The 15,000-nt window shown below is 37.0% G+C and overlaps 1 protein-coding gene across 1 annotated transcript in view; it reads right to left on the bottom strand.

Annotated features, from left to right (window-relative positions):
- Positions 1–15,000, bottom strand: part of LOC122252157 (organic cation transporter protein) — a 24,239-nt gene that overhangs the window by 2,320 nt on the left and 6,919 nt on the right. Inside the window, exons 6-11 of the mRNA XM_086540475.1 lie at positions 12,230–12,375; positions 10,020–10,188; positions 9,605–9,752; positions 9,113–9,195; positions 8,699–8,958; positions 355–539 (exon numbers count right to left, since the gene is read on the bottom strand). Coding sequence (XP_086396601.1) covers positions 355–539; positions 8,699–8,958; positions 9,113–9,195; positions 9,605–9,752; positions 10,020–10,188; positions 12,230–12,375 — 991 coding nt within the window. The remainder of the gene's footprint in view (positions 1–354; positions 540–8,698; positions 8,959–9,112; positions 9,196–9,604; positions 9,753–10,019; positions 10,189–12,229; positions 12,376–15,000) is intronic.

Below are 15,000 nucleotides of genomic sequence, written 5' to 3'. Positions count from 1 at the left end.
TGTGGTGTGTGGGGTGTGTGTGTGTGTTGTGTGTTGTGTGTATGTATGTAGTATGTGTGTACATATACATATAACCACCACACACACACATATTAATATATATATCTTTAATATATATTATATATATATATATATATAATTATAATGATAATGATAAAGATAAAGATAACAATAACGATAACTAATTATCGATGATAACAATATAAAGAATAGCAATAATAACAATAATAATAAAAAAAAATAACACACAATCACAAAAAAGAAAAAAAAAACACATCAACCATACGAACAGCAACAGCATCAACAACAACAACAACAACAAAAGCAAAACGCACCACGACCAAGGACACTCACCAGGTAATCCGTGATATACGGAGCAATGGTCGCCCCGACATGACATGCCATGACCGTCGCTCCAACGCCCTGGAGACGCACCTCAGTCGGGAACATCTCAGACATGTACACGATGATGATCATGAAGGCTCCGCTAATGCACATCTTCCCTGCCATTGCAAGGGTCATCACGAGCCACGACATCTCTGCAATCACGCATTTGCTCGAGTATAGTGATGATAATGATATTGGCGATAATGATGATAATCTTTATTATCATTGTTGTTATCATTGTTGTCATTATAACTTGTAATGATAATCATGATGATGATGATGGTTACAACAAAGATGATAATAATGATGGCATGATTGTGGTGATGATGATGATGTTTTGAGAGGCAACGTGAATTATTAATAGTGAAATTAGGGAAAATGAAGACAAAGTTTGTACAATCTTACCATTATTAGGATGTCTCACCTGCTAATATCATTCGTATTTGTTCGTAACTTTGTCAATATATTTGTTTTCTAAAGCCTTTCATTAATGCCCACATACTACAGCGTAGTATGTGGTTATACTTCTATTGAAGTTAGTGTTGTCAAATACAGTAGTAAGTAGTAGTCACGACAATCATCAGTCTAACTATGATCACCTTACTTCAAGTCTGCCTAGAAGCCACGCCCCTCTCCCATAACTAAGAAACTGATGATCAATATACAATGTCCCTGTCGCAATTCCTTTGTTCACACGAAGTAAACAAATGGATGTTTCATCAGATATTTTCTTCTGTATAATCTTTAAAACTGGGAACAAGAAAAGTTGTATGATTCTGAAGCATTAGCATTTTTACAGGATGTTATGACGGATCGCTTTCTGGTCGGAGTTGAGGATATTAACCTACTCATTATTTCTCTGTTTTCTTGCAAATATAATCTAAACAGGAATAACTGAGCCCAACCACAAAACAAAATAAATCGGAGACTATACTTTACGCTTGTTCAATGAATCTCGTATCATTATGTAAGTGAAAAAAATCTGTAAATAGACTGTATGTAGAAGGGAGGTAAAATGCTCAACGAAACAGCCACACGAACGAAGCGATCACTTACAAACAACAGTGTCCATTTCTAGACTTTTTAACAGCAGATCATGTAAACAGCCAATATCTGCAAGAAATCTCTGTATTTACAGCAATTGAAATATAACTGGTCTGTATCTATCAACCATAAATACCCGATTCTAGAACCTGTGTTAAGAAGGGGGATTCGACCTCCCTTCTTGTCAATTCTCGGTACATGGCAATATGGCGGTATATCTAGCTTATGAAAACTATAGATTATGGTCTATATTGATCCTTATTTTAGTATATTTACTATGTGCATAACTGACATAATGGATAGGCCGCATTCGAACATATTATTTCCTAACATTTTTCGAATACCCACTCTAAAGTTCTCATATAAAGACATTAAACTACTTATGTTCATATATATTAAAACTTTATACGTTGAAAGAGAGAGATAGATAGATAGATAGATAGATAGATAGATAGAGAGAGAGAGAGAGAGAGAGAGAGAGAGAGAGTAAGTGAGGAATAGTAGAGATAATATTATATATATATATATTTAGTATATATATTATTATATATATATTATATATATATATATATATATATGTTTACATATATATATATATTATATTTAATATTATATAATATTATATATAATTATCTCAATATATAATATATATATTTACATATATTATATAGTGAATATATATATATATTACTATTATATATATATATTATATTATATATATATAATATATATATATATATTAAGTATATATATATAATCTATATATGATATATCAATATATATGTATATGTGTGTATGATATATATATATATGTATATATTATATATTATATAAATATATATATATGTATATATATGCATATATATACTATAATATATGCTTATATATAATATATATTATATTATATAAGTATATATATATATATATATAACTTATATCGATTATATATTATATATATATATTATATATATAGATATGTATATTTATATATATATATGATATAAATACATATATGTATTACATACATATAATATATATAATATATCTATAATATATATATATATATAGAAAAAAAATTATATATATACGCTATATATATATGTGTTTGTGTGTATATGTGTGTTGAGTGTGTGGTGTGTTGTGTGTGTGGTATGTGTGTGTGTTGGGCCTATTGTGTGTTATAGAGAGACCTTGAGTAAAAAAAGGACGAGAAGTTAAACTTAAATTCAAAGAGAAATTTAGGTGTCAATAAAAAACAACGCCCCGCTTCCCCAAATCATATTTTATTTTCCATTTACACTCTGAGATATCTATAAAGATTTTCTAATCACATCTGTGAGCAAAAGCCATTTTAATCTTCAATGAAAAAAAAAAAAAGAAAAAAATATATCTATATTAAAATAGCAAATAGAGTAAGTAATAGAATAAACTAGCAAAAAAAGAAACATAGATATATTCCCATTTTTGGTGTTTTGATTTACATTATTCGCCGAGGGTTTTTTTTGTTGTTTTTTTTTTTTATTTATTTATTTACGTATTTCTTTTTCTCCTTTCTTTTCATTCTTTCAGTGCCTTCCTCATCTTTGCATTTTCTCTTCTCGGTTATTTTTTTATCTTTTTTTTTTTGTGATACTTGCATTTCCGTTTTTTCTGCCTCATTTCTTCCTCTTCTCACTTCCTTTCGTTTCTTCTTTTTTCATTTCTTGCTCTTTTCACTTCCTATTTCTCTCTCATTCTTCTCAGGGTTCTTCCTCATTTCTACTTTTGATCCATCATTTCTCCTCAGTATTACCCCCATTTCTTCTCCTCATTGTTTTTTTCTCTCGTTCCGCCTCTTTCTTTCCATTCTTCCTCTCCCTTTTTCACGATACATAGACACTGATAAGGAAATCGAAACTTCCGGGAAAAAAATCGGATTTATTTCAATGCATCAATCGCGGGAGGACACGCACGAACGGCAGGGCTGAGAGGGGTACGGGGGCGGGGAGGGGGGAGGGGGAACGGGGGGAGGGGGGGGAGGGGGATGGAGGTAGGGGAGGAGGGGCGGAAGGGGGGGAGGGGGGCGGGGAGGGGCGCGAGGGGGAGGGGGGGGCGGGGGGAGGGGGAGGGGGAGGGAGAGGGAGGGGAGGAGGGGTGTATCCACGGAGGGTGCAAGGAGGGGGGAGGGGAGGTAGGGGGAGGTTGAGGGGGAATACGGGGGGGGTAGGGTAGTCACGGGCGGGGCGGGGCGGTGGTATCTCTCGATGACTCATGGGGGCGGGTGAGGCGCGAAAGGGGGGGGGGGAGGTGGGAAGGGGGGGGAAGGCCTCAATTGAACTCACGGGAAGGGAAATTTCCATGGGGGGGGGGGGGGAAGGAGGGAACTCTACAGCTTTAAGGGGGAGGAGGGGTGGCTCATTACAACTCTCTCAATGGAGTTTAAGGTGCGTGGGTTGGGGGAGGAGAATGGGGGTGGTGTGGGGGGCAGGGCACTCGAAGACTCTCTTGATTAAAATTTCACTCAACGTACTCATCGGGGGGAGGAGATGAGACCTCAAACTCAAGACGAAAAAAAAAAAAAAAAAAAAATCTCACTATCACAAATAAATACATGCTACTCAATACGAAAAAAAAAAAACGACGCACGCAAACAATTTAGAAAATTGCACTCAACGAAGAACAAAAAATCAATCGAGATCATGTCAAAAAAAAAAAATAATAATAAATAACTCAAGCGCAACGAAAAAAAATAAAAAAACACCAACCTCACGTCACCAAAAAAAAAAAAAACAAAATAAAAAAAAAAAAAAAAAAAAAAAAAAAAAAAAAAAAAATCTCACTCAACACACAATAAAACAAACAAAAAAATCTAATACAAAACAAACTACCACAACAATCACCAAAAAAAAAAATCACACAACTCACACTCCAGTAAAAAAAAACCACTCAACATAAAACAAAAAACAAACAAACATAAACAAAACTATAAAAAAAAAAAAAAAAAAAAAAATCCATTCTTCCCGTCCCACAATCTCTTCTTCCTCCGCTCCACGGACAACGACCCCACCCTCGAGGTCCTCCGCTCCGCCGTCCAGTCTCGCCGGGAAGAGCCTCCCGAAAGAACCTTCCCGAAGCAGGCGCCTCTCGGAAAATTGTCATTGGACCGCCTGTTCGGGCTATCGGGGCGGAGCGAGTCCGCGTCTCGTGCAGTGGGCAGGGAGATTCCCACTGCCCGCACACCATTTGGGAACTCGCTTTTGCACGAAGAATCACCGACGGCTGCTTCCACTCTTTGGGATGATGAGTGGCCCCTGGGGGTGGGTGGTGTGGCGGTGGGGGGGGGCAGGGGGAGGGAGGAGAGTGGGAGGGAGGGAGATGGAGAGCGGAGAGGGAGCGAAACATGGGAAGGAAAGGGGGAAGGAGAAAGTGGAGGTGGAGAGAGGGAAGATTTAGGGTAGAGTTTAGATGGGTAGATAGATTATTTTTAGAAAGAGCAGAGAGGGAGATGAGGGAGTGGAAGCGAGGAGATGGAAGGGAAAGGCGGAAGACGGGGACGGGAGCGGGGAGGAGCTGTGGGAGCGGGAACAGGGAAGGAGGGAGTGGAAAGGGAAGGAGGAGGATTCAGGAAGAGGCGAGTATAGATCTATAAGAGACGTTGGGAGGGAAGGAGGGGAAGGAGATGGGAGGGGTTTAAGGCAGGGTAGGGAGGGAGACAGAGAGGGAGGGAAGGGAAGAAATGAAATAAGGGAGAGATGAATGAAGAGAAGCAGTCCGTGTTGGGGGGGGAAGGGGCGTAGGGGGTAAGGTTGGAGGTGGGAAGGGAGTTGCTAGGATTAGTTGGAAAGACGAGACTAATAAACCTATCGCTTATTTACAACACATTTTCATTAAATCATGCGTCTATTTATCTATTACTTCATCAATCTCTAAATTTAATTGTGTTTATCTTAGTTTCAGATAATTACTTTCTGTCATTTAATTCCATTATCCATTATTATCAATATACGTATTACCATTACCATTCTTAATACCCATATATAGCAATCTCTTACATCATATCATCTATTTATTATCTTTATTGTTGTTAATCAATTTAATCACTATTAATATCGTCCATTTTTTATCATTCTAATTATCTATCAATAAATATTCAATTAATAAACACTATGTCTTGCTTTTAACCTCTAACTCATTCGCATTAGAATAATTATTATCATTATTATTAATCATTATCATTGATTATACATTATTATGATTATTGTTTAAAAATTACATAAATTTGCATATATATATATAGATCATATATATATATATATATATATTAATATATAATAATTAGTTATATATATATTTTATATATATACTATATGTATATTAAATAATATATATATATATATATACTATACTTTATAGATATAGAGATATATAGTATTATAGATATTATTTAATTGAACACTATCTAACATATTATATATATATATATATATTATATATATATATATACTATTATATATATATATTACATATCAGTAACATATAATATATATATGTATATATGACTATATATATTGATATTATATATATATATATATATATATATATCTTCTATTCATATTACAAACTATACATATACATATACTATACACAAACCACACACATTACATCACACTAAATATATATATATATATATATATTATATATATATATATATATATAATATAAATTAATTATAATGATTAATGATACAATAGATAAAAGAATTTAACATACGGATTTATAACTAATTTGAATTCTGATGATGATAAATATAAAAGAATAAAATCAATGATACAACACCAATAGCTATAACAATAATAATATAAAATGATAAAATAACTCCACCAATCACAAAACAAAAAGAAATAACAAAATAAAACAAATCACTTCACATCAACCTCATATGCGAACAGCAACAGTAGTAATCATAACAACGCATCACCACAAACAACAATCAAAAGCAAAAATTACGCATACCTACGCGAACCAGGACTAACTTTGACACAGGTATAATCCGTCGATAATATACGGAGCAATGGTCGCCCCGTACCATGATCATGCCATGGTACCGTTCGCTTCTCCAATCGCCTGTAGAGACTCAACTGCATACATCCTTCACTTCAGGTACTCTGGGAACATTCTCAGACATGTACACGATATGGTTGATCATGATGGACTCCCTTCCCGACTATTATGCACATCATTTTCTCTTTTCCTGCCATTTGCAAGGAGTAGCTGCTCCATACAACGAGCCTACTAGACATCTCTGGTCAAATCATTCAACTGTTACTACTAGTTAAGTAGACACTTCAATGCGCGATAGTTGCGATGTACATAGTGTCGATGATAATGATATTTGGTGATAATGGATGTATAATCTTTTTAATCTTTATTATCATTGTTGAGAGTAATCATTGGTTGCTCATTTATAAACCTTGTTAATGATAATTTCATGGATGAAGGATGGTATGAGTTATCAACAAAGTATGATAATAAATGATGGTCAATGAATTTGTGGTTGATGATGATGATGTTTTGAAGGATGCAACCGTGAATTATTAATATGCTGATTAATTAGGGAACAATGTCTAGTACAAAAATTTTGTACAAATACTTTATCCCATTATAGGTAGGAATGTATCATCACCTGCTAATATCATTCCGTATTTGTTTCGTATACTTTATGTTCAGTATTATTGTTGTTTTCTTCTAAAGCCTTTCTATTAAATGCCATTTAATATATCTGCACAGTTGTGTAGTTGTATTTTGTGGTTATACTTTCTATTTGAAGGTTAAGTGGAGTGTCAAATTACAGTTTGTAGTAAAGTTAGTTAGATATCACGACCTAATCTTCAGTCTCAACTATGATCTTGGTACCTTATCTTCTCTAAGGTCTGCCTAGAAGCCAACGCACCCATCTTTCCTCATCCATAACTAAGAAACTGATATGATCAATACTACAATTCCTTGTCGGCAATTCTCCTTATGTTCACACGAAGTAAACAAAATTGGAGGGCTTTAACAATTTCAATTTATATTTTCATTTTCTTTCTGTATAATCTTTAAATAATATAACTGGGAATCAAAGAAAGAAAGTTGTAGGATTCTGACGCTATTAGCATTTTTACAGGATGTTATGACAGGAGGAATCGCTCTCTTCTGGTCGCGTAGTTGAGGATATTAACTATCATTACATTCTCTGGGTTTTCTTGGCATATATTAAATCTAAAAAACAGGTATATAATAATCTGAGGCCCACTAACAAAACAATAGTGGATCTAATACTGTATCGGAGGTCTACTATACTTTAGCACGCATTGTGTTTACAATGAATCTCGTCATCATTATGTAATGTGAAAAAATATTCTGTAAATAGACTGTTAATGTATTATTACATTGGGATGGGAGTCATGGGTAAAATGCTTCAACGAAACAGCATAGTACGACACGAAAACGAATGCGAAATTCTACTTTTTACGAAAACAACAGTGTCATATTTCTATAGATCTCTTTTTTTTTTTAACAGCCAAAGAATCATGATAAAACTCAGCCTAGATATCTGCAGATAAGAAATCTCTGTAATTTACCTAGGCAGTGCATTGAATATATAATCTGGTCTGTATCATGTCTACTCTCTAACCAAATAGGGTGTTAAATATACTTTATTACCACGAGATCTCTTAGATAGCCCATGTGATTAAGAGGTGAGGGGGGGCGATTTTGGTCGAAAACTGGCTAGCTTTTTCCTCCCTTCTGTGTCAATTCTTTTCTCGGTACATGGCAATATGGCGGTATATCTAGCTTATGAAAACTATAGATTATGGTCTATATTGATCCTTATTTTAGTATATTTACTATGTGCATAACTGACATAATGGATAGGCCGCATTCGAACATATTATTTCCTAACATTTTTCGAATACCCACTCTAAAGTTCTAATATAAAGACATCAAACTACTTATGTTCATATATATTAAAACTTTTATCGCTCACCCGCCTTGAAAGAGAGAGATAGAGTAGATAGAGAGATACTGAGCGGTAGTGAGAGGAAGAGAGAGATGATTGATGAGAGAAGGTCGGAGATGAGAGAGAGACGAAGGAGAGAGAGAAGAGCGGATGAGAGAGAGAGACGAGCGAGATAGATTATAAAGAGAGAAAGAGAGAGAGACCATCAGAGAGAGAAAGATAAAATAGAGAAAGAAATAGAAAGAGACGGGTGTGGGTGACTATAACAACAGAACGCTCCCCTACCAGAGGGAACGAAGACCAGGATTAAGATCGTAACGCCGCTCAGAAAGTAACCCCAAATCGTCGGCCACTTTCTGCCCACGCGGTTGATCAGGGGCGCCGTCAGGGAATAGCCAGGGACCTCCATCAGCCCCCCGAGGACAGTGTAGATGAAAGGATCGGCGCTGTAGTTGGCCCCACTTAAGTTGAGACCGCCGAAGACCAAGGCGGAAATAAAGAGGTTTAGGCTGAAGATTACTGTTATGATCCTTAAGGGGCGAGTTCTGGAAGAGAGAGGGAGCGTTTGTATAAATGTTTCGAGTATCAGCAAGTCCATTATTTCATGAAAATTGTCTTTAAGAAAATATTTATTTGGCCTAAAACTTGAGATTCGTTATGGCATCTTTAAGCAACCGTTTTCACTTTTATATTTATTACCTGCAAAGAGTCGGGACTTTTGGGAAAGAACAGATTTTCTTCTCCTGTTTTTCCTTCACGTTATTTTTCGTTTCATTTTCCGTCTGTTAGGGAAAGTGTATTATTACAGCGTAGAAGAAAGACGCCCAATTTAAAACAAGGGTATCTGTAACACTCATTATCATTCATTGATCTGTTGTTCTATTATGCCTATTGTTATCATTATCATCATTAATATCATTGTTGTTACTATTATTGTCATCATTACCATTATCATCATCAGCATTACTATCACCAGCATTATCACAACTATAACCACAATTATTACTATCACCATCATTATCACAACTATAACCACAATTATTACTATCACCATCATTATCACAACTATCACTATCATTATCACAACTATAACCATAATTATCACAACTATCACCATCATTATCACAACTATCACCATCAACATCATTATCATCACCATCTACACATATAGACAACCGATGTTGCACTTGCCTCTTCTTGAATATTCATCATGATTTTCCTCAATTCGTCTGAAGAAGGGAGGGTGACTTTGTTCCAACGAGCTGCCCTTTGTAACACCTTAATCGCTCTATCGTGATGACCTTTGACGATCAACCACCTTGGTGATTCGTCGATGATGCTGAAGGGGAGAGAGAGAGAGAGTGAGAGAGAGAGTGAGGGGAGGGTGGGGGTGGGGGTGGGGATAGGGGGTGGATGAAGAAAGATATATGTATGAATTTTTTTCATCTATGGTTGGAATTGGTTGGAATATTCGACATGAGTGTTCCTGTGACAAATCTAGAGCTACTTAATTTCTTAATTTTTCCTTTTTGTCTTTTGTTTTTTGTTGTTTTTGTTTTTTACCCTACCCCCCCCAAGCCCGCCCCCCAAGCCCCCCCCCCCTTACAAGAGCGCCGGCAGGACGAAGAGCGCCGGGAGCGACACGGAGAGCTGCAGCCAACGCCAGTCGCGGATGAGGTAGGCCACGCCCCCCCACGCCATGGTGCCGAACGCCCACGGCAGACCAGTCAGGATGCCCACCACTGAACGATACTTCACCTCGCACACTTCCATGGCTGGGGGAGAAGGAGGAGGAGGAGGAGGAAGAGGAGGAGGAGGAGGAGGAGGAGGAGGAGGAGGGGGAGAGGAGGAGGAGGAGGAGAGGTGAGGAAGTGGCAGGGGAGTGGAGGAGGAGGAGGAGGAGGGTGGAGAGGAGGAGGAGGGAGGGTGAGGAGGAGGAGGAGGAGGAGGGAAGGAGGGAGAGGAGGAGGAGGAGGAGGAGAAGGAGGAGGAGGAGGAGGGAGGAAGGGAGGGGGACGGGGATTAAACATTAGTGAGGGAGATACGGTGGTGAGGGTGATTGTGTGGTGAGGGTGATTGTGTGGTGAGGGTGATTGTGTGGTGAGGGTGATTGAGTGGTGAGGGTGATTGTGTGGTGAGGGTGATTGAGTGGTGAGGGTGATTGTGTGGTGAGGGTGATTGTGTGGTGAGGGTGATTGAGTGGTGAGGGTGATTGTGTGGTGAGGGTGATTGAGTGGTGAGGGTGATTGTGTGGTGAGGGTGATTGAGTGGTGAGGGTGATTGAGTGGTGAGGGTGATTGTGTGGTGAGGGTGATTGAGTGGTGAGGGTGATTGTGTGGTGAGGATGATTGTGTGGTGAGGGTGATTGTGTGGTGAGGGTGATTGAGTGGTGAGGGTGATTGAGGGTTGAGGGTGATTGAGTGGTGAGGGTGATTGAGTGGTGAGGGTGATTGTGTGGTGAGGGTGATTGAGTGGTGAGGGTGATTGTGTGGTGAGGGTGATTGTGTGGTGAGGGTGATTGTGTGGTGAGGGTGATTGTGTGGTGAGGGTGATTGAGTGGTGAGGGTGATTGAGTGGTGAGGGTGATTGTGTGGTGAGGGTGATTGTGTGGTGAGGGTGATTGTGTGGTGAGGGTGATTGAGTGGTGAGGGTGATTGTGTGGTGAGGATGATTGTGTGGTGAGGGTGATTGTGTGGTGAGGGTGATTGAGTGGTGAGGGTGATTGAGGGTTGAGGGTGATTGAGTGGTGAGGGTGATTGAGTGGTGAGGGTGATTGAGTGGTGAGGGTGATTGTGTGGTGAGGGTGATTGAGGGTTGAGGGTGATTGAGTGGTGAGGGTGATTGAGTGGTGAGGGTGATTGAGTGGTGAGGGTGATTGAGTGGTGAGGGTGATTGTGTGGTGAGGGTGATTGAGTGGTGAGGGTGATTGAGTGGTGAGGGTGATTGAGTGGTGAGGGTGATTGAGGGTTGAGGGTGATTGAGTGGTGAGGGTGATTGAGTGGTGAGGGTGATTGAGGGTTGAGGGTGATTGAGTGGTGAGGGTGATTGTGTGGTGAGGGTGATTGAGTGGTGAGGGTGATTGAGTGGTGAGGGTGATTGAGTGGTGAGGGTGATTGTGTGGTGAGGGTGATTGAGTGGTGAGGGTGATTGAGTGGTGAGGGTGATTGAGTGGTGAGGGTGATTGAGTGGTGAGGGTGATTGAGTGGTGAGGGTGATTGAGTGGTGAGGGTGATTGAGGGTTGAGGGTGATTGAGTGGTGAGGGTGATTGAGTGGTGAGGGTGATTGTGTGGTGAGGGTGATTGTGTGGTGAGGGTGATTGTGTGGTGAGGGTGATTGTGTGGTGAGGGTGATTGAGTGGTGAGGGTGATTGTGTGGTGAGGGTGATTGAGTGGTGAGGGTGATTGTGTGGTGAGGGTGATTGTGTGGTGAGGGTGATTGAGTGGTGAGGGTGATTGTGTGGTGAGGGTGATTGTGTGGTGAGGGTGATTGAGTGGTGAGGGTGATTGTGTGGTGAGGGTGATTGAGGGAGATGAAGGTGATTGCAAGAAGGATGAAGAGGTAGTGTGCGTGTGTGTGTGTGTGTGTGTTGTATGTGTGTGTACGTGTGTGTGCTCAAAAGAGAGATAGATAGAGAGAGAGAGAGAGAGTAACGCATATCTTAATATCACAATATCAAAAATCACCATCTCAAAAAAATAAAAAGTGAACAAAAACAAATGATCAGCACAAAAACAACCACACAATGAAAATCAACCCCCCCCCCCAAAAAAAAAAAAAAAAAAAAAAAAAAAAAAAAAAAAAAAAACAGAACTCACTCAGAATGTAGATGGTGGGTAGGCCTACACATCCCATGAGGAAGCGAAGGGCGAGGATGAGAGGAAAGCTGTTCGCGCAACACATGGCGATTCCTGTCGCCGCGTAAATGATCTGTGTTGTCAGGACGACCAACCGCCGACCGAATCTTTGAGAGAAGGAAATGTGTTATTCATGTTATTCATGTGGTTGTTAGGGTTATTCATGTGGTTGTTAGGGTTATTCATGTGGTTGTTAGGTTGATTCATGTGGTTGTTAAGGTTATTCATGTGGTTGTTAGGGTTATTCATGTGGTTGTTAGGGTTATTCATGTGGTTGTTAGGGTTGTTAGGGTTATTCATGTGGTTGTTAGGGTTATTCTGTGGTTGTTAGGGTTATTCATGTGGTTGTTAAGGTTATTCATGTGGTTGTTAGGTTGATTCATGTGGTTGTTAGGGTTATTCATGTGTTTGTTAGGGTTATTCATGTGGTTGTTAAGGTTATTCATGTGTTTGTTAGGGTTATTCATGTGGTTGTTAGGTTGATTCATGTGGTTGTTAAGGTTATCCATGTGGTTGTTATTCATGTGGCTGTTAGGGTTATTCATGTGGTTGTTAGGGTTATCCATGTGGTTAAGGTTATTCATGTGGATGTTAGGGTTATTCATGTGGTTGTTAGGGTTATTCATGTGGTTGTTAGGTTGATTCATGTGGTTGTTAAGGTTATTCATGTGGTTGTTAAGGTTATCCATGTGGTTGTTATTCATGTGGCTGTTAGGGTTATTCATGTGGTTGTTAGGGTTATCCATGTGGTTGTTAAGGTTATTCATGTGGATGTTAGGGTTATTCATGTGATTGTTAAGGTTATTCATGTGGTTGTTTGGTTGATTCATGTGGTTGTTAAGGTTATTCATGTGGTTGTTAGGGTTATTCATGTGGTTGTTATTCATGTGGCTGTTAGGGTTATTCATGTGGTTGTTAGGGTTATTCATGTGGTTGTTATTCATGTGGTTGTTAGGGTTATCCATGTGGTTGTTAGGGTTATCCATGTGGTTGTTAGGGTTATTCATGTGGTTGTTAGGGTTATTCATGTGGTTGTTATTCATGTGGTTGTTAGGGTTATCCATGTGGTTGTTAGGGTTATTCATGTGGTTGTTAGGGTTATCCATGTGGTTGTTAGGGTTATTCACGTAGTAAATCAGGGTTATCCACGTAGTAGGGATTATTTGTTATCAATTATTATAGTTTACATTCATATTCTTTTATATTAATTGTCGTAAATGTTTGCGTAGAAAGATATACATGGAAGAGCTAATATCATTCATTATGAATTCTTGTTATTTTTCTTATTACTCTCATTGCAAGTAGCCCTGTTGATTGTTGCAGTTGAATGTCACTTACAGTATTAATTATATCGTAATTACCATTACTGATTGTAGATAGGATCATCCTTGTAATTATTACGAGCCGTGAAATTTAAAACCTAGTAATATTTTGGAAAATTAGTTAATGCTTAGTTAATATTCATATTCTTACGGTTTTGGCTTTTAGGTTATCTTATTCATTGCATCATCATTCTCTTCATTACCTTTCTTACTAATATTGTTATTATGGTTGTTTTTATCATTATTTTGTCATTATCCTTATTATAATTGATTTTACCATCTTTATCATTATTATTATTATTACTACTACTATTATTATTATCATTATCATTATTATTACTATTATTATCATTATTATTAATACTACTACTACTATTATTATCATCATTATTATTATTATCATTATCATTATTATTATTACTATTATTATAAGTGTTATCATTATGATTGATATCATTATCAATACTATTATCATAATCAGTTTTTTTTCATAATTCTTACCGTTATCAGGGTCATTATTATCATCAATATCATGATTATGATTATTAACAGCAGTAGTAGTAGCAGAATAATTTTTTTAACATTATTACTGTCATTATCATAATCATCATTATCCTCATTATTATTATGACTATGATTTCATCATTATAATCACTACTATTACTATCACTATTACTATCATCTTATCATTATCATTACAATTACCATTAACATCATAATCATAATTATCATTGTTAAAATTGTCATCACTTTTACAATAGTTATTATTGACATCATCATCATCATCATTAAACTTAATAACATTATTATCATTATTATCACTAATATCAACATTATTACTGTAAGCATGTTTATCATTAGTATTTCTACTAATAGTAGTACTATCATTACTATCATTATCATTGGTATTATCATTATCATCAACATAATTTTCATAATTCTCAATATCATCAATATTATTATCATTATCCTCAATACTATTATCATTATCAGCATCATCATTAAAAGCATCGTTATCAATGCCATTGACAATATTATTACTATCATCATTATCACTATTCTCAATAACATTACCATTATTATAATAATTATCATATTTTTAAAAAAGGAAAAAATGGGTATTATTTATAGTCTCCGTAGCCAAAACAAAAGTCATTTAAGAACTATCAAAGTTATATAAAAAGAAAAAAAAAGTTAACATTGTTAATATTTATATAAAAAAAGATTATCCCCCATTCCCTTTATATGGCTAGGATAACATGAGATAATATCAACTGCTGAATAATTTCAGTATATAATCTATCTACGCAGCAAAAAAAAGTATCTAACTACAATTAAAATCATTTAAAAAAGCGACATTAATGTTCAAATTTATTTTGACCCATCTGCCTCTTGATATGACTAAAAAAA

The sequence above is a fragment of the Penaeus japonicus genome, unplaced genomic scaffold, assembly GCF_977035675.1.
Source record: "Penaeus japonicus unplaced genomic scaffold, GWHDUDI00000001_assembly GWHDUDI00000010, whole genome shotgun sequence".
Classification (NCBI taxonomy): Eukaryota; Metazoa; Arthropoda; class Malacostraca; order Decapoda; family Penaeidae; genus Penaeus; species Penaeus japonicus.
This window is presented reverse-complemented; position numbering and strand designations above follow the sequence as displayed.